Below are 26,301 nucleotides of genomic sequence, written 5' to 3'. Positions count from 1 at the left end.
TTTTTTATAGAAATATTGTTGACGGCAAACGAACTCATAGAGTTCTAAGTCTGTCTTAGATAAAAAAAGTTGATATAAAAAAGGTTAATAAAGAATTTGACTAGTTAAAGAAAAATTATAAAAAAAATACCCCAAAAACGTATTCGAGCACACTACCAACCACGCAAAAACGCTACCACTGCGCTATCACACAATATCAAGAGATATTAAAGTAGGTACTTAATACTACTTTCTTATACTTTAAACGTTATTTAATATTATACTATCCCGTTTCTTCCGTTAGCGGGGCAATTATGCAAACTGCTAAGAAGGAAATTACCTTATGTTAACACAAACAAACTACCTCTGCGGGTTTTATGCACTTTCTTGGTGAGTTTCACATTTGATTACTTTACCGCTATAGGGATAATATGTCGAAAAGTTTATCATTAAGAGATTTTCACCGTTTGTTACAAAACATTCCCCCGTGATGTGGATTCGATTCTCATTCAAAGGAATAATACATTTTCATTGCTTCTGCTAAAAATGAAATGTCTCGAAAATTTGGCGGGAAGGTGAAACGAAATGTCTTAACACTAGATTCCCTTGGCAAAAATTTTAACATATGAGTATCTATAACGAGATGAGAAAAAAAATCACAACATCCGGTATAACAGCAGAGATATCAAGATAAACTTTAAAAAAAGTACATCAACGACCGTTAAGTACCAAGTATTGTATATCCTCATAATCGGAAGCTACAGGAGCCGGTGCCGCTTTTACTGAGACCATAAATCATGGCGATACTCTTATTTCCATCTACAAAGAAAATACGAAATATTATGTATGAAATAAGTTATTGTTAAATTATAACGTTCGTAGACATTTTTTTTGTATAGACCGACCTATGACGTTATTTTAATGTTGTAGGTTCAAATTCTAATTTAGATGAAAATTATTATGCAACTTTGTTTAGAATATTCAATTTATCTATCTACATTTACGTGATGCAAATGAGGCCAATGAGGCCAGTGAATGATGGAACCGTCGTAGCACAGCGGCAGAGTGTTTGATTGTAAACGCGACGGCCGTGGGATCGATTTCCACTAGGAGAATATAACAATATTCACTTGCTCACTGTGATAACAAGACAATGCACAGCGTTGAGATCCGACATCTCCTTGTATCGCTACGTTCATAGTGTTGTTACTTGAGTGCCGTTTAGAGACACACCTGGAGATAACTAAGCAGGCGTCAATATTTTTAAAATTTGAATCATAAATACATATAACAAATATAAATATGTAGATTGTAGAATCTAATTATTAACAAAAATGCAAAAAAATCTACAAATTAACATTAATAATACATAGATTACGTTAATCGTTCCAATAAAAGGCGATAACATTATATTAATATTAAATTCAAAGGAAAATTAGAAGAAATGCCAAAAGCTATTAAGATTATATTATTATACAGTAGTCGCGTGACGTATGACCATTTATTAAACTAATATCACTAAGAGAATGATCGCTAAATACGTACTAAAAGGTCCACTTAATTTTGCGTGGGTACAAACAAAAAAAATAAGGTTTTTATAACAATTATAAGGTATGTTGATTAAAATACAAATATTACAATTCAGTTTAAAACACTTTGTTTTTTTTTTTAGTTTTGCCAATACACAATTCTTTAGATATTGAAAATTATTTATAACAATAGTCCGAGTGGGGATTGAACCCACAACCTTCGCGTTAACTTAGTTGCTTTTACCTCTGCGACACGAATGGTGGTAGGTGGAGTCAATTGAGAGATTTAATATCAATTACCTCATAATTAACATCTCTGAGTCCATCTGTATATCCTAAATGGCTATAAAACGGTCATTTAACCGCTATAAGATAGTGTAAACAGAGTTAATCACTGTTACGTTGAAACGTCGCTGTGAAGTTATTTACTACGGACACGAGAGGTGAGCCACCTCCATACATAGGAAATTGCAAATATTTGACCAACGAACGCCTGCACTTCGTATTTGAATGAAGCTATAGACTTTTTCACTATAACACTATTTTTATGGAACGTATTACACATAAGCTCCATTAAAAGATAGAAAAAGAAAAGATGATTTATTTCTATATTCGTTCTACTATAATTGTTTATAGTTTTAAGGAGTGTCTTAATACTAGGTTTCATCTGCCTATCCTGCTGTGTGCGGGATACAGCGTGAAGCTAAAAAAAAGGATAAAAACATTCTGATTTCACATTATTTTTTACGTTTTTATGTATTTTTTGTTAAATATCCTCACAACTCCTTTATCAACTCGCTCGCCCGGAATATCACACGCGCCAAATGTACGTAAAGGGACAGCCCTGACAGACCTATTAATTTTTGTTGAACAATATTTTTTCAAAAAGAAAGATTATGAAAACGCTTTAATTTGTAACATTACACTTTATTTTACTTTGAAATTTGTTATGGTCAGTCGGTTTTCTGAGTGTGGTTGGTGAAAATACAGTCAGTTCCTTAGATAAACACTGTTCAGTTTTTTTGGTTATACTAAAAATGTATTTTACTTCCACCTACCTACCTTTCTTATTCTTTGTGCCAAACTAACTTTTGGAAGAAATATACAATTTTTAAGTTAACCTACTTTTTATTAAAGACACTACTACTTGATTTCGTGGACCAACAAGCAGTATCTAAAATATAAGGTTAGTAAAGAACGGAGTATCTTAACACCAGGCTGTGTATGCATTAGAGAAATTTAAAGAGAGCTTAAATTGGAAGTAACTTTTACAATAGGCAGCAAATCTAACTTAACTCAAATTAAAGTACCAACTAAACAAAAATATGCAAAATAATAATAAAGTACAAATAAAAGGAAAAAAAGAACATCAACATCTCGTTTATAAATAAGACAATGTAACCAAGCCATTTTCTGTATATACCCGCTAAAAACCCCGTTTACATCCGGTTGAATATTACACGGCGGAAGTGCTGGAACGATTCTTTTGTGTGAACGGTGTCGCGGCCGCTATGGCCGTGGCGTGATTTGTCGTCTTCTAAGGGAATTGCGTACATAAATATTTATTAGTCTCTTTATGGACGCTGAAACGACGTTTAGTGTTGATATTTCTATATAATTATTATTTAGCAGCTGATGTTTATATACAGGATGTTCAATGTTGTATTATGTCGAGGGAAAGAGTGGAGGGAGGGAGGTATTTATTAAGCAAGAGTGAGAGATAAGAGAAGTTTTCGAGTATACAGTATGCATTAATATTATTGGAATGTTGGAAGAAAATAATACCAATAAAATATAAAACTTCCGATTTTAAAAATAAAAAAATTAAAAACGTCCTTAAATTTTTTTTATTGATTTCTAAATCTTAAGGGCTAAAAGCTAAACATATTTAGAGAAAACAATACCATTTTTTTAACAGTTTTATGTTATATTCCGCATGTAGCAGGGTAGACAAAGGAAACCTAGTACTTAGACACTGTTCCCCACGCATCATTCAATTTTCGAGACATTGCGTGTTAATTGTCGGAACTGAACACTGTGCTCCAGTGGGCATCAAACCCTCAGAGTAAGAAACTCCGCCGCTGCGCCACGACGACGGCCACAATACAGCACATTCGTGTATATTTTATGTAGGTAAGTATAATAAAATAAAAAACCTACAAGTATTTATAAAAATATTTGAAATTTAAGAGTGACAGAACAGTAAGGTTTTTATTTTATTGTTGCGTTGGAAATTTCAAAATATTTTTATTCGGTTTATTTTATGACTAACGAATAAGCTTATAAAGTTCGAATCCATTGTGATGTAGTAAGTGAATTCCTCTATTATTTTAACATATGTGTTGTTCCACAATAAGGAAAAAAACATTTTTTATATAGGTATTTATAATTAAATAAAAAAAGGCCGGCAGTGGGGCCGGGGCACAAAGTATGCCTGTAAGAACGATTGGTTGTGGGTTCAATCCCCATTCGATAAAAAATATATATTTAAATTAATATTTTTATTTCTTCGCTCTGGTGTCGAAGCAAAGCGCGACGTTGACTTCCGCCTTTCAACACGCAATGCGTGCAGAATTCGACGGAAAGTGGGGAGCAGAGTGTCTTAACACTGGGTTCCCCTTGCCTAGCTTGCTGTGCGCTGATTTAATTTTTGGTTTTTAGACACACAAACACCTTCTAAACAAAAAAGGATACATTCTATATTTCCCAAGTTAAATTCTAAACTAAACTCATTACAAATTCTAATTCAAATGACTACAAAAATAACAAAATAAAATGCAAAAATTAGCTTTTTTCCGAGGTAACAAAACTATCGCTAAATTAATCCACAGATTAGGGCCAGTATAATACACAATTACATCTACAAAAGAAAATATTTTGTATGAAATATTCACACATCCAATTGTATAACAAATCCAAACCACCAATAATTTGTCAACATTATAAGCGCATAAACATAAATAGTACGTATAATAATCGTTTGTAAAACACTCATAAATATTTATATAGCTCCCCGGGGTTAGGAATCGCGCGTCGACCCTACGCCGTTTAGTGTAACATTGGGTCAAGAAAAGAGGCCATTAGGGCATTTCTGAATGTCATGGCGCGTTGTAAATTTGCTACACTTCATATTTATTTAAACACAAAATATTTATTTCTAGGCCGACGCAAGGGCTACAGATTCGATGCCCATTTAGACCTAGTAATTTTATTTTCATACAAAGCTTTGAGTGCCTCTTCTCATGCGGGATACAGCGTGAAATTAAAAATAAAATTAATTTCCTAAAACAATAAAAAGCTCTGCATATGTATCTACATAATTTTCTCTTACAAACCGCTTTTTGCCGATCGACTACCAACAGTCCTCGAGCACTAATTACAAAAACAACTCAAAAAAGAACTCCACACAAAATTTTCGCAATGCCTTTGGAAAATTCAAATTGTGTGACAATAGATAGCAAAAAAATGTAAAAAACTGACGCATCCTGAAAAATGGCGTGAAAAATTTTTAAAAACTCCATTCTAGGTAAAATTTAAAATGTCAAATGAGAGAAGACTCATTGCGGCAACATTCTTAATTAGAGCGAAGCGTTTGTAAATATCGACAATTGTAGGGAAATGAAAATGGTATTCTATACGTGGTGGCTTTTTTACTTCATGCGACTTTCAAATTAAACGAGATAACGAGAACGAGTAACGATTGCGTGCGACTGCTAACGCGACAGTTGTGAATTCGATTCCCACTTAAAAAATGTGTCATACATTTAATATTTTTATTTCGTCGCTCTGGTAAAGAGGCAAAGCGTTTAGTTCCGCAACGATATTTATTTCATTCATATTTTATCAAACATATATATATGGAAATAAATCGTAAAATCCGGGAAAAACCGCTTAAACGTCGATACGCTTGTAAAGGCTTGCATGATGGCTTTGTAAACGTTCAGTAATTTGAGACGTTAAGAGCGGAAGTTGCGTGTCGTGTTACCAATTGAGTTAGCTTTCACACAAAAGAACCCAATTAATGTTAATTAAATATATTTTATCTTTTTTGAAAACCACTTTATCTATCTACGTGTATTCCAAGTGAAAGTAAAGAAAATATTGCGACACATTTTGGGCAATATTAAACACTAATATAATCATTGCAGTAAAATGAAATCATCGCAGTTTTGGCAGTGAAATGAGCTCGTGAAATGAATTAAAATCATTTCCCAGTATCTTAAGTCAAAATGCGGCGTTATGTTCCGTCACTCAAATTTGGTCAAATTTAGACGGAAAGCCGGTAAATAATAGAAATATATTTCTATCGATGAAGACTAAGAGGATTATAATTCAAAACACAAACTTTCCCCATGCCTGCAGCCTTCATGTACACAACAAACATTAAGATCCCATACGTGTGGTATGTTAGTGTTTGTAGGACGTAGGTATACAGAACAAAGTAAAACCAACACAGGCCTATCAATCTTGCAAATACTCCCCGCAGTAACCGAAGGCGATAAGTGGCCTTCCTGTTTGACAGACCTTAATATCGTGTTTCGGAATTCGTAGCTTCCCGTACAAATTGTCAGATATCGACATTGTAGGCACCTTGTAATTTAGAACGCTTGGTTGGGATTTTGAAATAGTAGATTTTTTGGTATATTTTTCATATTTTTTGGTATAAAATGTGTTCGAAGAAAATAATTTCTATTAGATATTTCTTATATTAATTTGAAAATCTCAAATTAAATAAACAAAATTAATTTACAAGTTAAGTTTTATTAAGCATATATGAATCTATCGTGGTTTTATTAAATTAATAACTACAAGTTTGCCGAAGTAACGTGAGACAGACAGCGTCTGATTAATGGTTATTAGTTCAGCCTCCACTTGAAAAAACATTTTATTTCACTTATGACGGACAATTTGCGGCGTTAAGTTTCGCCATATTACACCGCATACTGTCTACGAAAAAAAGATACTAAGACGAATATTTGGTGAAATAAAATTAACTTAGACAAACCAATCTATAATTTATAAGCAAGTTTTAGGTCTCATAAAGATAATTTGTACTAATAGTTTTTTCCTCTTTTAGTTATTTCAGCCTTATGTTTTATCAAAATAGATCTTCGTTCTCGACTTGCAACGTCCACACAACGCATATTGCCTCTTATGCATACAAAGTTACCGATCGATTAACTTTGAAACTTTCCCGTTCCAATTAAGGAAAGTTCCGTAAAATACATAATAAGTTAACAAACACTAGTTAAGTTTGAACGGTGTAGAGTTTAATAACAATAACGATGTTTTAGTAAAATTAATTTACTTAGGACCGTACATGTGTTTAATTTGCTAAGGTGGTTGGGTGTTCAATCAGTTTTACTTAAAGAAATTTTCATTTTTTATATACTTGAAGAATGTTTGTCACCAAAAATCAAATGTAAGAGCGGAGAATGGAATGGTATGACACTCTGTTACACCACCACCGCGCTTTGTCTTGTTACCAAAGAAAGAAAATGAAAATAATTATTTACCTCGAGGGGAAATCGAACCCACAACCTTTCAAAACCGAATCCACGACCCTATAATCATACGATCCCTATTCATTTACCAAAGAGCTCTACATACAATCTCTATGTAATTAAAGCCGATCTCATAACCGTAACAGCAGGGAGGGCGTTAAGCGCGGTCGAGGACTAAACGAGGATATGAGAATGATGACATTGGGAGATGATAAGAGGGCTCTCGTAGCACCGTCGTCGCTACGATCCCTTGGAGCTTATTTGAAGCTTTTTAAAAAACTTTTGAAATTTCTACGTCTTTTTATATAATTTTTATAAAAAATGGATATTTTAATGAATAAATGTGATAAAAGTATAGTTAAATATATCTATTTTACATATGATACATATGGGACTATATACATTATACATATATAATAGGATATTCTCTGTTACCTCTACGTTGTGGGAAAAGGTATAAATAATAAAGCTGTTAATTTTGATAGCCCACAATAAAAAACATGCATAATTATAATACATGAAAATGAAAAAAAAAAATTTAAAAGCATGACAATGAGCCACGACACTATCAAATCTATTTACTTAATTTTTTTAATTAAAATTAATAAATGAGGCGATTTGAACCCATTCCTAACACAAACTTAAACTTAACTTAAATAATGTCATATTTCAACTACACTCTGTATATCAATTGTAATCAAGTAAATTACTATATAGCTGTTAATATTAAAGACCACAGACCAAATTCTGTCAATCGTTATCTATGAAATGTGAAGGTTAACCAAGTAATTAATAATAGATAAGCTTTATTATGTATTGAATTTGGAATGGTGGACCTCGTGGCAAACAATTTTTTTTATTACATAAAATCATAATAAACAGAGTAGAGAGTCTTATAGTTAGTTAGTTTAAAGGGTAACTTAATCAAGAGGGTTCTTAGCCATGATATAAGAAAATATATTCAGTTGTATGAAGATGATAAGATTTTTTGTAGTTTCTAGTAAAAAGGTTTTAATTTTGAGTTTTATATTTAATTAAATATAATATAAATCGGCTATACCAATTCAAATTATACAATAACAATAAATGCAAACTTAGGTTTAAAATAATAATAATAATATCCATTCCAATAAGAAATTCAGTGTTATTTAGAAGAAAATACCCTACTAAGGGTAATTGTTATTCCCGTAGCAAATATCGCGTCGAATTAAAAGTTAAAAAGAGGCTTAAGTGCTTCCGTCTCGTTTGGAACGTTCGTCGTGACAAAGAAGAGGACGTTTTAAATTCATAGCGGTTAGGCATTTAGATTTTATACTGTGCCATAGCGAGTTTTCTCTTCAGAGTAAAAAAAATATTGGGAGCGCAGTAGGTTATTCTTTATGTTTTTAGTTTCTTTTTGTGCCGCTTTATTGTGTAGTAGGAACTAGGAAACGAGAACCTACAGTTACATATTTTTTTATATTTTAAGTCCGTGTTGTAAGCGCGCGTATAAGAATTCTAACGTAGCTTGATAAGAACGTATGGCTTAGTTATCAGAGACTTCATCGACAAAAGAATGGGAGATATGGTTGCTGGGTTCTGTGTTCATTCGGGATAAAATTCAAACGCTACATTTGAGCTTAGCCCTTGATCTTTTTTATACTTGAGCTTTGAGCAAGTCTAAATAACATAACATATCTATATATATAAAAGGACTTGTCCTCACTGACTGAGGTAAGACGCACGCACAGCCGTAACCGCTGATGGTAGAAACATGAAAGTTGAACAGATGTTTACTTTCGTAATCTGGACATCCACTAAGAAGGGATTTTGAAAAATTTTTAGCCTAAAGGGGTGAAATAGATGATGATGATTTTTATAAAATTTGAAATTTACATTTTTAAAAGTATTTAATTGAACACGTGTTTCGTCGTTTTCTAGCATTCTCCCCCTAAGGGTGCAAATAAGGGGTTGAAAGTTTGTATAGATTTTTTTTAAATCGACACCAATTTTTATAAAATTTGAAATTCAGACTCTTAAAAGTATTTAATTGAACACATGTTTCATGGTTTTCTAGAATTCTTCCCCTAAGGGTGCAAATAAGGGGTTGTAAGTTTGTATGGAAAGATCTTTAAATCGCCACCGATTTTTATAAAATTTGAAATTTAGACTCTTAAAAATATTTCATTGAACACATGTTTCGTGGTTTATTAGAATTCACCCCTAATTACGCAAGCAAAGCTGCGCGCGTCCGCTAGTCCATATATATGATTTGAAAAACAACGAATCATTAAGTGCTTAACTTATTATTTACATAATATTGTCTATTTCATACTGCTCCATAAAATACAAAAGTAATAAAAATAATCGACTCACCTTTGCAAATTCAATTTTCAGTGTACAGCATCCGGAGTATATGTCGCAGCCGTGTAGCGCTTCCTTTGCGCGGGTCGCCGATTCGATGCTCTCGAATTTGTGGCCAAGAGTTAAGGAATATTTTGATATATTTTGTAATAGTATTCGTCAATTAACATAGAAGGAATAATATCATTTTGAAAAATTACAAGTAATTCACACACTAAGTATTATAACTAAAAATAAAAAAGGATAGAAAAGATAAGTAGATATTTATTTAGTTAATAATAATAAAAATAATTATTGAGTGACTGACTAAATTATTGATAGTTGCTTATTCCTTTAGTATACTATTACTTTAAATAGTATACAAATGCTTAAGTGGTATGCATTTGATGCAGGTGCCATGCCAGGCAAACATAGCATTAATAAAAAAATATAAATATAAATAAAAAAGCCAGATTAAAAATAATTTTAAAGAAAAACAACCTATTCTAAATGAGACAGGGCGCTGAGGGCTGGATCCTGCTCCATGAAAACCATTATTATAATAATAAAACTGGCACATTCCAAATATCTAAATATACCATATGTACGAGTATACAATTTACTATTAGAAGAAGGTCAAATGAATGAAACATAACAAGTAATCTAAAAACTTTCAATCAAAAGCAATGATTGAAACCTAACAACACCTGCATTCTCGCAGAGTTATTCGATAAACAATAGTGGAAACAGATCTCTCAATAAACTTCATAAAATAAATATAACGATTCGTTTCTATGAATAGACACGCCCGAGGCCAATTATTTAAAAAAAAAAAACAATAAGACAAAGCGTCGTACTACGTAACTAACGTAATGGTTGTAAATTCAATTCAATTATTATATAACAATATTTACATCACTAGTATATGAAGTAGATATTCCTTAATATCGATTTAATAATAAAATTCATGTAATCCTATATTTTATTCTCTCTATAATAATAATACTATATTTCTACTCTCGCATATGTGTAGTAAGTAGGCAGCACCTACCTATCAAGACGTTCCATCCTCCACTTTGGGAGAATCGTCGATAACAACGCCGCACTTTGCCTTAAGAGCAGTGAATTAACAGAAATTTACTACTACGAGGACCTGCTAGGATAACCCTTTAGGTTCACACAACCTATAGCAATAGTTAGGCGCTGTAACCCACTACGCTTCCATAGTTTCACGCTACATCTCGCACATAGCGAGAAACAACAGATTGGACCTATAATCATATTACATCAGTTCATACAATCGGAATAATATACGCTATATATATATCTCTCTCTCTCTCTCTCTCATAATATATAGGAAAAAAATATATATTAAAGAGATAGTATGACCCTGGTCTGGTTAGGCAAGCAACAAATATTATATCAATATAAATAATATAACCATATCTAATATCTATATCTATTAAATATAGATATTACACAGACCACTTACGTATAATTTAAATATAAATACAACATGTCGAACGTTTAACACATGCCACATGTGTTTCAACATTGTGTTTTACTGCTATCGTAAATACATACTTTGATCTGAAGTGAATTTCTAATTCAATTTATATTTTATATTTTTTTCAGCATGCTTTTTTCCTTAAGACGTACGGAACCCTAAAAACAACTTTATGTAAGGCTAACTAACTAACTATAAACAACTAGGCAATAGTAATTAGTTTCATGCAAAACAAGTAAAAAAATTTTTTTAACAAATTTAATTATAACAAAAAAAAGTATTAACATGTCCATTAATCCAGTTGTCATCAAACAAAAAAAAAATAACTAGAAAAACGACAAATATTTACACTAATCTAACAACACTCAATCATTTGCATCTCCGATTCGCTTTATCATTCGCCTCCCACGCAACACGAACAAAACGAAACATAAAGACCACGACCACGTGTGAACTATTTTTCATTTTACTATTTTATTTTTACACTACCGTAAATCAAATAATAAATAATATCTACATTTATAATTCAATTCAAAGTGATTTTTTTGTTATTTTATTCAACGTAATGACTAATGTGTGAAGATTAAAGAATTTTGTTGCGGTATAAATTTTTATAAATCATTTAGCGTTTTTTCTTGCTTGAAAGTTTAAACTAAGACGTTAATATTTTTAATGATTTCGTTCCGCAGTCGGACAGATGGTGTATAAGTTTGATAATAATATAACTATATAATAATACTTCTGCCTGAATTCGGAACTCACTTACGTCACTTACTTCACTTGAACTTTTTCCTAATATTATTCTAAGGCGTGTTCAGCGGCAAAACTTTTTATAATTAGGTATATCTGGCTGTCAGGGCGTTTAGCCCTTATATGTATGCGTGCTGCTAGAAATGCGACGATTGTTTGTTCGATTTAAACTCGGGGAAATGAAATCGCCCGCTCTGGAAGCGACGCAAAGCGCGGCGTTGAGTTCCGCGACTCAACATGTAATGCTTCGATAATTCGGCGGAATATGGGAAACGGAAGTGTCTTAATAGGATCGGAGTATCTACCAGATTATCTACCCATGTCCGGGACACAGCGTGAAGCTAATAAAATAAAGTATTAACTTCTCATTTTTTAAAAAATATGACTTTGACTAAGTTCTCTCTTTATTTTGTTAAAATGTCAAGAATAGAGCCAGAAGAAACCTTGCCAAAAAACTAATAATTTACGCCATATTTAACATAGAACTATATCAAATAAACAAAAAATACAATAAAAAAAGGTAAAATTAATACAAAACAAATAAAAACAATACCCTCATCTCTTCCATTCACTCAATAGTTATTTGTTTCACAAACAATTCCGCTTTTATGACTTTTAACTCTTAATATAATGAAATTGAACTGAACCCTTTATTGTGAGCCTAATACGGTTCAAATTTAACTGGCAAATGAGCTAACCGATATATTTCACAGGGGCAGTAAAGACGTCAGCATCGTCTAACCGCAAGTGGGTAGCACAATAGTATTTATATATTTCTTACTAACTCGTTATTATAAGACTTCTCACGTTTTATAATAAAATGAAATGACGCTGAAAGAAAACTGTTAAATTAAAATATTTATTGGTTTGCTATTATATATAATATATTGTAATGTAATTTTTCTTTTAGCTTCAAGTTGTATCCCGCGTTTAGCAGGGTAGGTAGAGGAACCTTGGGAAATCTAGTGTTAAGACATGACACTGGTCCTCGCTTTCCTTCCAAGTTGGAGACATTGCGCGCTGAGTGGCGGAATACCTGCGTTTTACCTTGTTGCCTGCCAGAGTGAGGACGTTAAAATATTAAATATCTCATGTCTTCGAGTAGAAATCGAACCCAAAACCGTCGCGTTTACAAGTACGCACGCTTCTGTATAGTTAGCGAAATTATATTTTTTAATACAAAAATATCTTCTCTATCTTTAATTCTTTATTAAGCTCGTAATTTTCGTAGCAAATTTCAGCACTGATCAACAATACTTTCGTAGTACAAAAACACAAAGTATTTGAAGCCGCTACCCTAATTCAATACCACCACTAATCCTAAAACCTACTCTATTCTTTTCCAACTTTCAATTACACGCCCTAACCAAAACAAATGAAGTATACTCTCTACCAATATTACCTATTGCATAGAGACACTGCAATTCCCACTTTATTACTATATAAATTCAGTTTATTTTTCAATAAAGGTGGCAGACAGGTATAAATGAGATCGGTATATTTATATAAAAAAGCACTATGAGACGTTAAGACGTGTTTATTTATGTACCCTTTTTACTGTTAACGATATGACCCATTGCGGTTTCGTGGGAATGTGGGGCGAGTGTAAGCGGGTATACACATGTTAAAAAAAAAGATAGCTAAGACACAAATCTAGTTACTTAGGTTTAAAGTTAAATTTGGAACTGATATAACCTTAATTAACAACTTTCAAAGAGTATTATTGTATTAATATACTTGAGAAAAAGAAAAGAAACAATATCGATTTTAATATACAATGTGTTGTCAAAATAATGTTAATTTTAATATTTAATGGCCTAAAATAATAAATATCACATAAAATACCTACTCGTCAAAATTATTTTTATAATATAATTTATATTTTTTACTTTCTGGAACAGTATATTATATTCTACAGTGAAATAATATAATAAAACCATTAATAAACAATTTTAATTTTTAAATTGTTTTATAGCAATAAAAATATCACGCTAACACTAACACTGTACACATAATATAGCGGCGGTGAAATATATACTACATTTTATGATTGACGCCATCCTGAAAGATTCACATTATTTCATTTAGGTTACGAAACTCTTATTGTAATTCAATCTAGGTGAAATATTTTTTAAACTTAGCGGTGAAAGAGGTATATCTACAGAGATCGTAGCGTTAAGCATTCCGGTTACTGCTGGTTCTCTCTGGTTACTGCGCTAGGAATAAAATGCAAAATTATAAGAAATGTATAGGGAAATCTTATAGAAAAATCGCATATTATCTCACTGACTTACAACTTATTAGAATTAAGGTTAAGTTATAAAATAGAAAAGAAACTACGAGTGAGATTTGAAACGAGTAAATAATTGCTCCCTATATAACTTTGTATAAAATTTAAATTATTTTAATTTACAAAAACCTATTATTACAAATATATCCAAATAAAAAATTCTAATGTATGCCCTGATGAGAATTTACATTATAAATGTAACCATGAAAAATAACTTTCGTTACAAATGCCAAGAGTTCACTAGAGCAAATCGACCTGATGTAAGTAGCTTCGTAGAAAGAATTTATTAATTTATATTATACCAAAATAACTAACAATCTATATTATAGTTTAGTAAGAATAATTCTTAATGTTTCTGTATTAAATTCAATATATTCGTCGTGGCGCAGTGGATCAGCGTCTGATTGAAGATGTGATGGTTGCGAGTTTGATTCTCCCTCAGGTGAATATTTTTCAATGGTTCGGTATCCAAAGGGTAAAAAGAGACATTATTAATAAGACTCCGCTATCTGTTTGTCCCTCTGTTATTTATCAGAATTAGACTTTCTATGTACTCTGTAAGGTAACATTTACTATTCTAGTTAACAATACTTAGTGTGTGAATAACTACCTAATTAAAATATTAAGCTTTTAAGTTTTAAAAAAGCATATATTTAAATTTATTTATTTAAAAAAAAATACACACATTATAGCTTTTTGGGAACAATAAGTAATTACTGAAGAATTATACAAAGTCCTAAAACTAATTAGATTTACCCGTAATATTAAATAAATAATAATCATGCAAATAATTTATAATAATTATTTCATATTCTATTTGAAAAGGATATTCAACCATCGCTTGTACGCCATTTTTCTTGAACACCACAATCCTCTGTACCTGACCGTGCGGTGTGCTTATCGTGTGTACGACGTCCTGTAACAACAAGATAAATTTAAATTAATATTAAATCTATACAAATAATACATAGAGAAAGAAAAATATTTTCTGGTAACAAGACAAAGGCGTGTTGATGAAGTTTAAAAATCATTAGTTTTCATCTAGTGTATTAGTTATTTTATTTTCGAGACACAGAATAACATAGCGGAACTCAACGCCGCGCTTTATATGGTAACTAGTGCGAGGAACTAATGAATTCCTCCGAGTGGAAATCGAACCCACAACTGTCGTGTTTACACCAGACGCCTCACTAGACCACGTCAGCCTCACGATGGTTATATAACATATGCTATATTCATTTAATACAGGATTTTAAGTTCTAAAGCCATTAGTGCCAAGATTCAAAGATATAAAAACATGTAAGTTTGGTTCAACAACGTCAATTTGATTCAAATATTGATAAACACGCTATATTACGAAGTAATGGCACTTTCAGTTTTCGATCTATCATTAGATACTAAAGTCAATATCTAGGTAATATCTAGTTCAGATATAGGTTATTAAGCGTAGTGCTAAGTAAATGGATCTCCTTGGCTATTAGATGATGCTTCATACAAGCATCCTCTAACCTCTTGTAACCAGCCAGGTCATAGAAGAGTAAGGTATCTATAATTTGCATGTAATTGACATATATTTATATAATTAATTGCAGATATGATAAGCTTTTTAAGAGAGTCTTTTATCTTCACGCTGTATCCAGTATATATCAGCGTAGTCAAAGGGAACCTGGGAACCCAGTGTTAACTTCCGTTCTGCCCTTGCCGTCGATTTCTGGAGATATTGCATGTTGAGTGGCGGAACTCAAACCCGCGTTTAGCCTCATAAATCATATAATAAAAACAAAAACGTAATAAAATCCATATTTTTTTATTATGAACATCGAAACTAAAAAAATACCTAATAGAAATAAATATAAATCTATTCATATTAATGATGCCTCACAAAACAATTGAGAAAACGCCAACCAAGTTGGACCGCCTTACCAACTTCTTAGTTCTAGTGAACAATTTTCCGAACATTCCAAGTTCTTCTAACTATTTGGGACGTATTATTTTGTTCGATATGAATTTTCAATATAAAATTTGAGCGAGCTTTAGCTAGTTCCAATATAAATTAAAACTTAAATAAATAGATCATGTTTATAATATTCTTCCAAGCACGTACACTAAGCTTCTTAAGTATGTACGAGTATCTCCACATATTTCTAGGAAACTAAAAAAATATTTATGTTTTAGATCGAGCTACCGAGCATGACGATGATGATGAAGACATATTTCATCTTGTTTTACTTAGAGAACAGCCCATTCAATAAAATCGACCCAGTGAGTTTTGAGATGGGAGTCCGTCCATACATATGTATAATATTTATAAATGTGGGTAAATTTTCCTTTCTAGTTAACAGGCGTTGGAAGCCAGTGAATTTTTTTTTCGCATAAAGGTGTCTTAGTGTTGAACCACGTCGTTCTGTTTGCACTGTTCAATGTTCAAAGATTAACGCCGCGCTTTGTCCTATTATCCAGAGGACGAGGAAAAAAATGTAAATAACCTTCTAATTGGAAATAAAACTCACAACCGTCGCGTTTACAGTTAGATGTACCATTGGGCTACGACGGCCTATTTTTTTAATACAAACTACAATTTTAGACAAGTACAATATCAAGTAGAAGCTAATATCTAGTTCAACAACATGTTATAGTACTGGCGCAGTAGTTCCTTGAGTTTCAAACCACGCGCTGAGCGTGAGGCGAGTGTATGCTGTCCGAACAAATTGGACGACGGAAGCTTTCATTATATAACGTAATACAATTTTCTTTAGATTGCATTGTTATAAAAACAGATGAAAAAAATTTTTTTTAGGTATTACGCCACTAAAAGAAAAGAAGGTGTGAATTCAGTTCAGTGCGACGTTGTTAGCGGGATCGGTCTCGACACGTGTTTTATAGTTTCGACGATAAAACATGAATAATAGATTTTTCTCGAGCACTTTATTGTACAAATACATATGCCATATTTCAGATTTTAAGAATATTGATATGATATGTTTTATTTTTTGTTTGTTTTCTTATATGTTCAAGGTAATTACATAAAAAAATTGTACGTATCGTTCATCGTATCGTATCTAAAAAAAAAATGCTTTATATTTTAATGATTTTTTTTTCACAAGTATTCGTACGTACGTAATTCGTATTCGTGAATTCGTGATTCGAATACCTAACATTCGGCGAGCTTCCATATACCACAGAATTTTGGGCTAAAATTTCCACAGCGATCTTATCTAAAAATACTGCAATTTAACATAATAGGGTTAACAAAACACTCAGTAAAACAGGCACGTCCATCGGAACACAACGGGACGATATAAACGGCACTTGTAAACGTTGGTAGGCGGCTATGATAAAACTTTATTACATAAGTACGTTTTATACACCGAAATCCCAAGATATTGTGCTTAATTTATAGATTTAAAAGTAAAAAAAAATTATTAACTCTAATTTCTTTTAAAAAATATATTTCAACAAATTAAACATATAAGATAACAGTTTAGTAATGCATTTTCACAATTTTTTTAAATAAAGTCAAAAGAAACTGATTTCCCTATCAACTGTCTAACCTCAACGCAAAGCCGCATAAAAAAAGAGTTGTACAACAACACCAATTACAACACACAACGGCTATTATAAAAAAAAAAACGAAAAAACAAAAACAATATACCCACCGACACAAAAAACAAACAACTTAGCAAAGTCATTTAAGAATTTTCCCTAAGAAATTGCCCATAAAGCCGCGATCGGAAGTGAGATAACATTTTTATTAAAAAAACTCTCCGACGTCATATGCAAATTTTATTGGTTCAATTTGTACAAGAGGCACCGCAATATCGAGCAGTGCGCGGCTGCGATGTAATTATATGCTATGATTCTATACATATTTTTATTAATACGTGCAAAGAAACCGAACGTGTATTGAGTTCGAATCTATATTAAAAGCATAATTTACGTATATATTATCAATGTTTCGCTGTCTAGTTAAACATTACAGTATTTACTTTGATTGATGATTTTTCATGGTCTTAAAAATGGACAAAAAGGTAGGTTCTATTATTAGGTAGGTACCTGCTAGGAACACTAACACTACGCTTCGTAGGTGTATAAGAAATAAGAACCAGAACACGGATGTGTGGAGGGGTGATAATAATTCAATAAAAAAAACATTATTTTTCTGTGTTTGGTTTTGCTGATTTCATAATTCCCCTTAATGCTCTTAATTTCATACAATTCTCATATGAAAAATTAACGACTTATGGTATAATACTTATTTTGCAGACTTGACTGATTAATCTACTATACAGAATATATATATATATATATATATACATATATCTATAGAAAGAGCCACTCATATATATAAACAAATTGATAACCAAAACGAAAGACATAACACTCACGATGCATTACGCAAATCTAACTACCCACACATACATACGCCGTTTACCTTCAACGCTTCTCAAGCGTACGTTTTGAATGCAAACAAACAAACAGATTGATAGCTAACAATATTTAATCTCGATGATACGAGTATATCAAAATAAATTGGGAAATCGTTTCGAGATCAAATGTAAATAACTAGAGGTATATATATGTACGTCAAACAAATTTAATATGTCGTAGTGTTTATTTAAAGAAAATATTAAAGGAAAATCTAAATTATTTAGTCCAAACATAGGTACATAGATACAATAATAATATCTAAAAGTAAAATTCAGTTCCAAATGTACAGAGTTGAGCAGTTTCAACTGTGATCTCGAACTTAGCGTTTGGTTTAGATGCGATAAACTTTATCTTGCGGTACAGTTAAAGCTGTTTAGACCAAACGGTCGGTATTTGAAGCGGCTATGTAAATTATATGGGATGTTCCTTATTGATATAACTGTGTTATTATGGAAAAATACAATCTATAAAATAATTAAATACTATATATATTACCCATATCTGTAATTCTGTACTAGTATCATAAAGCTGAAAGTTTGTTTGGTTGAACGCCCTTATCCCGAGAACTATTGGTTTTAATTGAAAAAATATTGTCGGTTCTCAAAGTGTAATTATTGGTGAAGACTATAGAGTCTTAGAGTAGAGTGCCTTATGAGTCATTCATAACTCCTAGTTAATTCCATCCTTACCTTCCATTAAACATGCAAGTGAATGCAAGTAAACGATAAACATTTTCACATAGTGCACGAGTAATAACAAAATTGTATCTAATCGTTATATGTATATTCGATTATATCTTATAAATTACGCAACAGATTTTGATGCGATTTTCACTATTCGAAAAGTATACGTTATACATACGTATAATATAATTGCACGCGAAGGCACAAGCAAGACACTAACTTATATATAAAACAGTAGTTGCTCACAGTTCAACAATGTATCTACTATAGAGTTGTTGAACTGAAAAGTTAGTGCACAGCAGCGATCCAGAACTTCACATCTGGTCTGGATGCCGTGATAAATGGTAACATGCGGCTTTGTTAACTGCGATGGAGTTACACTTAAATATTTAAGGATGACCTTTTGCCACCGATTTTGTTTAATAAGAGTATTAAAAAAATATTTATCTTAGCTTCACGCTGCATCCCGTATATAGCAATGGTAGGTAGAGAGAACTTAGTTTTAAGATGATGAAAAATATTTTCTAATTCATAGCCACGAATGGATCCAACCCATGACGCTTCTAATAGTCTGAATTTAAAAAAAAAAAATTACAAAAAGAAATAAATACAACACGAAGAAGAAATAGTAATTAAAAAATGAATAATAACAGTCAAGTCAATGTATGAATACAATACTTTCCCTAGACGATTTTAAAAAGAATTTCTCCACTCTTAGTATAATATTTCCTTTCATTTGCAACGATCACAAACAGACATTATAATTTACTTGTTGAATAGGACAATAGTGGTCTGGTCTACTCTGGGAAAATTTTAATATACCTTAATTGTACTATTTTTTAGCTTCACACTGTATTCCTCACACAGTGGGGTAGGCAGAGCGGGGGGAACTTGTGAACCTAGTGTTAAGTCAGTCCGTCCCTAATGAGATACTTCCATTCTGTACGTTCTGTCGAATAGAAAATGAGGAATGGAAGTACAGTAGTGGAGAATGGAGAGTTTTCACTCTAGGTTTCTACTATATTCCACTGCTTACCTTGATATGTGTGGGATATAAGTGTGCAGTTAAAACCAAACAAATACTATTTATTCAATTAAGCCATTACAAATACTACTGAACCAAGTTACAAAATCTGTCAGCATTAGCGGTTCTACAGAAAGCTCCTACTGATAGTAATTTTGAGTATTTTAAATAAATCTTTCTAAATATAATAAACAGAAAAAAGACGTAGGTACGCTTAAAATCAACAAATCTCTAAAAAACAAGAAAACACATGTTAGAGAGAACGTATGAAATTCCAAACATCGTTCCAAACAAAAATGTGTCAGTTGGCGGTCACTCGGAAGTTCCCAAGTATTTTGAATACATTCAAAATAACAAGGTAACCAAAGTGAAGCAAAAAAAAAGAAACATTCGTTAAGACGACGTCAGATCAAAGAACACGCGGTCAGCAGCTAGCGTGTATGGTTAGAAAAAAAACCTTCATTATTTCAACGCATTTGTTAAATAAAAAAATATCTGTGTTAAAACACTCCGTTCTTCGTGAACGTTCAACGAGAACAAGCTCTCGACAAGGCTAGCTCGATGCAAGTGTTTTTGGTATATACATATTTATTAGGTTTTATAGTGATTATTAAACTGTAGGAATATGGTGAACTTAAACTTAAAGAAATTAAGCATCAATTACATGGTTACAGACTGACCTAATAAAAACGTGTTAAAATTTAAAAAAAAAGGAAACCGGAAGTCAGTACCTACTACATAACAAATTAGTTTACGTATACACGTATACCCTTAATAACAGGGAATAATTCTTAGGGTGCAGGGCTAGTAATTATATATGAACTCGTAGTTTTAGGTACTTAAATTATATAGGGCGCGTGCCATAATTAAGTGAGCCCGTGTTGTAACAATGTTACAAACTTTACAGAGCATAATTAACATTTCAAGTGTTGGTACACATGTATTGTACACAAATATTACTATGAACCTGCAATAAATTTATAATAGTTTGACGTTTCTTTAGAAAAATTCCTTTATTTTTCGTCAGAGTCACCATCAATAAGTTTAAAAAAACAGAATTTTCTTACAGTTAGATGGATTATCAATTAAAAGTTAATTCACGTTTCTCGGTTTTACAATTAGCGTTTAATTTAGTAGTATGAAATATTTATAACCTTAAAGATGAAAAATATATTTTTAAAATGTACTTTTTTTACTAACTCTACTTACAAGCAAGCATGCTGAATGCATCACATTAGGGCCGTGTAAAATTAATTCGTCCACAAATTGAATTTCAAACAAAATTTCACTATTAAAATGTCGACTCTTTGAAATATGTTACACACGTGGCGCAGCGGCAAAATGCCTGATTGTAAACGTGACGGTTGGGGGTTCGATTTCCAAGCCATTTAATTTTTCTCAGTCTAGTTTAACTAGCGAGTTTCGAGTTAATTTCATACATAATCGCAAAACAAAAAAAAATACTTTCACTTTAAACGAAATTGGAAATATTTACGATTTTAACTTGCTATTATCACGTGTAGCGTACAATCACTACACCAAATTCCAACTAAAAATCGACTTATCCATTCTATATACACGAAAACCCCGCCTAGGGTCGCGGTAGCTTAACCAACAGAGAGCAAACGTCCATTCCGATACAATATTCAGCAGCTTAGTGTGCAAGACCCTTTTGTAATCTACGCGTTTCAATAATGCAACGTAATAGCGCTCCTTGCGTCCAATCTACGTAGAAATTTAAGGGAAGGCGGAGGTGAGAATAGTATTACAGTCGTAATTTAAAATTATTCTTGAGATATTACAGTGTAACGCGATGTGAAAATGTTTATTTTTATTTATATTGCAATTTCTTTTGTGATGGCCGAAGAAGTTGGTGGCGCAGAGGGATTTTCATTGTAAACGCGGTTCGATCTACATGGGAGTAATGATTATATTTATATTTCTTATTTCATTTCCCCGCTCTCGTAGATACGACGCGGTGTTGAGTTTCGCCACTAGACATGCAATGTCTGGAAGATTGGATGTAAAATGAGAATGAATAACGTGAGAAAACATGTGCATAAAATAAGTTAAATTAAATTGTTGACCCAACCATTAAACGCTACAAATACGTATACATACATATCCACTAAACTATAAGCACGTAAAAAGAAGAGAAAAAACTAAAAGTCACTCAATTCACCCTCATTAACTATAACAAAAGCACTTTTAAACAGTTTAATTAAGACACGCGGCGCCAGGCGGCAAAGCGGAGACATTATTTCATTTAACTCTAGGTACCGTTACACGGATCGAGTACAGATGTCGACCGTTCATACTGCAAATTAAGCTTTTAATTAAGGAATTTTGCAAAATAAGAAACTTGTCTACTGTAGCGCAGGCGTCAAGTATAATATTGCACATATGTACGATAGTTATGGGTTCGATTCCAAATCAGAAGGATTGTTGTATGGCACATGTGTCATGACACATTCTAACTGCTCGAAGTAACTCTAACTAACTAACTTTGAAATGATTAACATGATGTACTATAGCCTAGCTCGATAAAAGGACTATCTGACACAATTTGTTTTTAAAATTGAACCACTACTTTCTGACTTAAACAAACAAATTCCTCAGCTTTAAAATAAAGTAAGTAAATATTTTTTTATTTCCTTTTCTACACGCAATATCAGGGATCTCTGCTAGTAAACAGGAACAACGCTATATTTTTTGGAAACACTAAAACTATGATAAACTCTTCTGTTTGCACTTATCTGTTTGTATGCTAATTCCAAGCGGGCAAAGCCACGAGCGTATCGCTAGTTAATAATATTTACTTGCTCTGGTAAAAGCAGCGTGCAGCGTTGAGTTCCGTGTCTCTATATAAAAAAGGTTCGAATTTGGCGGAAAATAGAAAAAGCAGTGACACTAGATACTTCTAAAACAAGCAAGATAAAGTGTAAAACTAAAAAATAGTTAAGTTAATAAAAAAATAATGTTCAAACAAATTTTAATATTAAATTAAAACTTTACTTGTTGATGTAAATTAAAATTATAAAATAAGTGGTTAACTTTAGACCAAAGTCTTGAAGCTTTTATTGCCTTATATCTCTGATATTAACGTCATTTTCGCTAATAAACCGGTTTTATAATAGTGAGAAGATTTACTACAGCTACATTGAAGTTTGTAGTGTAATTAAAGTTTGCACGTTATATATATCTTTCATATAGCAGGATAGGCAGGGGGATCCTGGGAACCTAGTGTTAAGATACTCCGTTCTCTATTATCATTTTCAGTAATATTCTCTAAAAAATCACGTCGACTGGGGAGCCAATTTTATTTGTGCTTTTTTAGTATTTGTTGCCTATTTTTAGTATTCGGCAACACAAATACATCATCTGTGAAAATTTCAATTGTCTACCTGTTACGTTCATCAGATAAAACCCGGTGTGAGACAGACAGACGGACACCGAAATCTTAGTAATAGCGTCCCGTTTTACCCTTTGGGTACGGAACTCGGAAAAGACAAAAATACTAGAATTTAAAGGCTTCAATACACAATATATTCAAACTCAATGAGCACAAAACTACTAACAAAATAAGTAAATAAAACAAAACGAAAAAAAAGCAACTGAAATATAAGAGCCAGTAGGTACCTATTATTGTCCAAATACTGGAAAGGTAATAAATCAATTCGCATTTGTGAAATATTCATTGAACCGTCGCTGTGTTTACTTTTGAGTGATATATGGCGAGTAAAAACTACAAATGTATTGTTAGTTGTATCGTTATATTGACATAGAATATATTAAGTAGTAGCGCTATGTACGCTATTTTAGTGAGTTCGATTTCCGCCCTTGGAAATATTTTATATCAGCGAAGTTGTATGACATTTAATTTTAGCAGCGTTCATATGTGGCTTCGATTATTATCGTGATATAAGGTTATTTCTCCCCGCCTACCCTGCTATATGTGCGAAGGTGAAACTGCAAAAAAAGAAGAGCTGTAATACTAGGTGCTTTTGCTGGTCTATGCGGAATGAAGCTAAAAATAACAATAACAATTAACTGTAAGCGCGATTATGTATTGGATTTACACTCAAAGAAATTATTTATTTTCATTTCTTCGTTCTCATAACACGACAAAGCGCTCTGTTGAGTTCCTTCAATCAACATGTGAGCGAATGAAAATATTAAATATTTCAATTCCCCGACTGGAAATCAAACCTACAATCATCATGTTTACAGTCAACCATCGTGCTACGACGGCCTTATAAACTTAAAATTTTAAATATCCTATTCCCATACATATTTACCAATAGAAAATTCAGATTAAAACAACAATCGCTGTGTTCATTCACTCAATCAGTCAAACTTAAAAACAAACGGCTTAAATCACTTTCAATTTAGAGAAAAAAAAGAAATCCATATGGCATCCATCTCGCCTACAAGATATTTTAGCGGTATTTATTAAAAAAAATCCTAATTCGATTCACTTGAAAATTATTTCCGTCTATTCGCTAGCTTTCTGCGAATGTCTGAAAGCAAAAAACCCGAAACGACTAAATAGCTCTTATCATTAAAGCAATAAAGTCGAAAATTCAAATGTGTGTTATTATCAAAATAACCAACGATAAGAAACATATGTTTCGCAGTAATGATTTAGAAGTACAGAATGCATTAGTGACATATTATGACACGGTCGCAACACGTGTCTCGTAGTGAGTGTTTTAGAACTTTGTCACAATGAACGGTGTTTTTACAATTTGTCAAAGTGTACCGAATGCCGACATCGTTTGCGAGAGTGAACGTGAAAATAAATTATAATGTGAATGATTCACACATTTCGAAGTAAAATAATATTTTTTATGAAGATTAATGTATGTCATTAAGAAATTAGGTGTATAATATTCTTTATAGTTCAAGAATTTACACTGTATCCTTGTGCTAAGGAAGTGAGGGGGGAGCGATTGGGCCGTGCCCAGTCCAGAATGGTCTGGTGCAACCCCAGATAAAAAAATTGTCTCGAAAAACAAAAAAAAACGCGCTAATGACTGTATCCCGCACGTAGCAGCGTAGGCCACGAGTAGGAATCGAAGCAACAACCTGTCCAAACCATGACGGCCTCAAAGAAATAATATAACTAAAAAAAAAGAAATATCAAGAAAATTATTAAACATTGCAATTATAGTCACATTACTCATATATATTGGTCACGGACAATATTCTATATAATTATTAATTTACTAAATGAATAAATCGTGTCTAATAAGCGTAATGAGATGCATAACAAATATTAAATGGAAATATTGCAATAATATATTAAACTAGCGGACCCGGACGCGGCTACGCCTGCTTGAAATATAAGAATATAATTTTTATAGAAATATAATTTCAATCTAGATGAAATGCTAAAAGTGACTATTATATTTATTTTCATAAGGATGAATATCAAAATGACGCGGTAACGAACGCGGCCGCGTAGCGACGACAGTTGTTATTAACATGGCAGAATAAATTGCATGTCAAATTAGAAAGTATTTTAATTTATTAGTATATATGTGTAATGTAATATTATATAGCCTATAGCACTTCTGAAGAATGCAGCTTTCATACAAAACAAAAACAAAGTAAATCGATCCAGTAGATCCAGAGATCTTAGCGTTCAAACAAACAAACAAACAAACAAACAAACAAACTCTTCCGCTTTATTATATTAGTATTAAATAGTATTAAATTAATTGCAGCAAATCGTACTGCCATCGTTCCACACTTTTTAAACATCATATAAGCAGAAAGAACGTATTGTCAAGATATTCCGTTGCCCATACACAACGAAATTTTCGAGATTATGTGAATTGAGTAGCGCTGCTGACTTACAACAACGTTAAATGAAAATAATTTAAAAAGTTTCATTTCCTCAAAGGGGCATAGAATCTATATGTATCGCATTGATAGTCATACGCTATCCCGCTGCGCCACTATGGCTTACAAAACATATGCATAGAGTAAATTGAATTTCTATAAGTAGAGCGTTTACGAGGCAAGCTACGGGTAGTAAAGTGTTTTCTTGTCTTGGGGATTACCGCCGGGTACCGGAATCACTTTGGATGGAAAATTGGATGGCATATGATATGCATGACTTTCGAATTTTCATTTAAGCAGTTTAAAACTACAGTAAGATTGGTGATTTTACCTATTTTTACAGAAAAATCGTAATAATATAAAGCGTCTTGGTACATCGGCACAACGTCTGTCTGTAAACGCGTCGTTTTTCGGTTCGATTCCAACTCGAAAATTGGA

At 32.3% G+C, this 26,301-nt stretch overlaps 1 protein-coding gene across 3 annotated transcripts in view; it reads right to left on the bottom strand.

Moving 5' to 3' along the window:
• The window catches only part of sm (heterogeneous nuclear ribonucleoprotein L), a 268,666-nt gene that overhangs the window by 40,454 nt on the left and 201,911 nt on the right, over window positions 1–26,301 (bottom strand). For all 3 annotated transcript variants that reach the window (XM_085191454.1, XM_085191469.1, XM_085191462.1), the window contains exons 3-4: window positions 14,713–14,797; window positions 9,368–9,465 (exon numbers count right to left, since the gene is read on the bottom strand). In XM_085191454.1, coding sequence (XP_085047580.1) covers window positions 9,368–9,465; window positions 14,713–14,797 — 183 coding nt within the window. The remainder of the gene's footprint in view (window positions 1–9,367; window positions 9,466–14,712; window positions 14,798–26,301) is intronic.

This window comes from Heliconius melpomene, chromosome 1 (genome assembly GCF_056956725.1).
Source record: "Heliconius melpomene rosina isolate 202511_hmr_F chromosome 1, ASM5695672v1, whole genome shotgun sequence".
NCBI classification, from domain to species: Eukaryota; Metazoa; Arthropoda; class Insecta; order Lepidoptera; family Nymphalidae; genus Heliconius; species Heliconius melpomene.
This window is presented reverse-complemented; position numbering and strand designations above follow the sequence as displayed.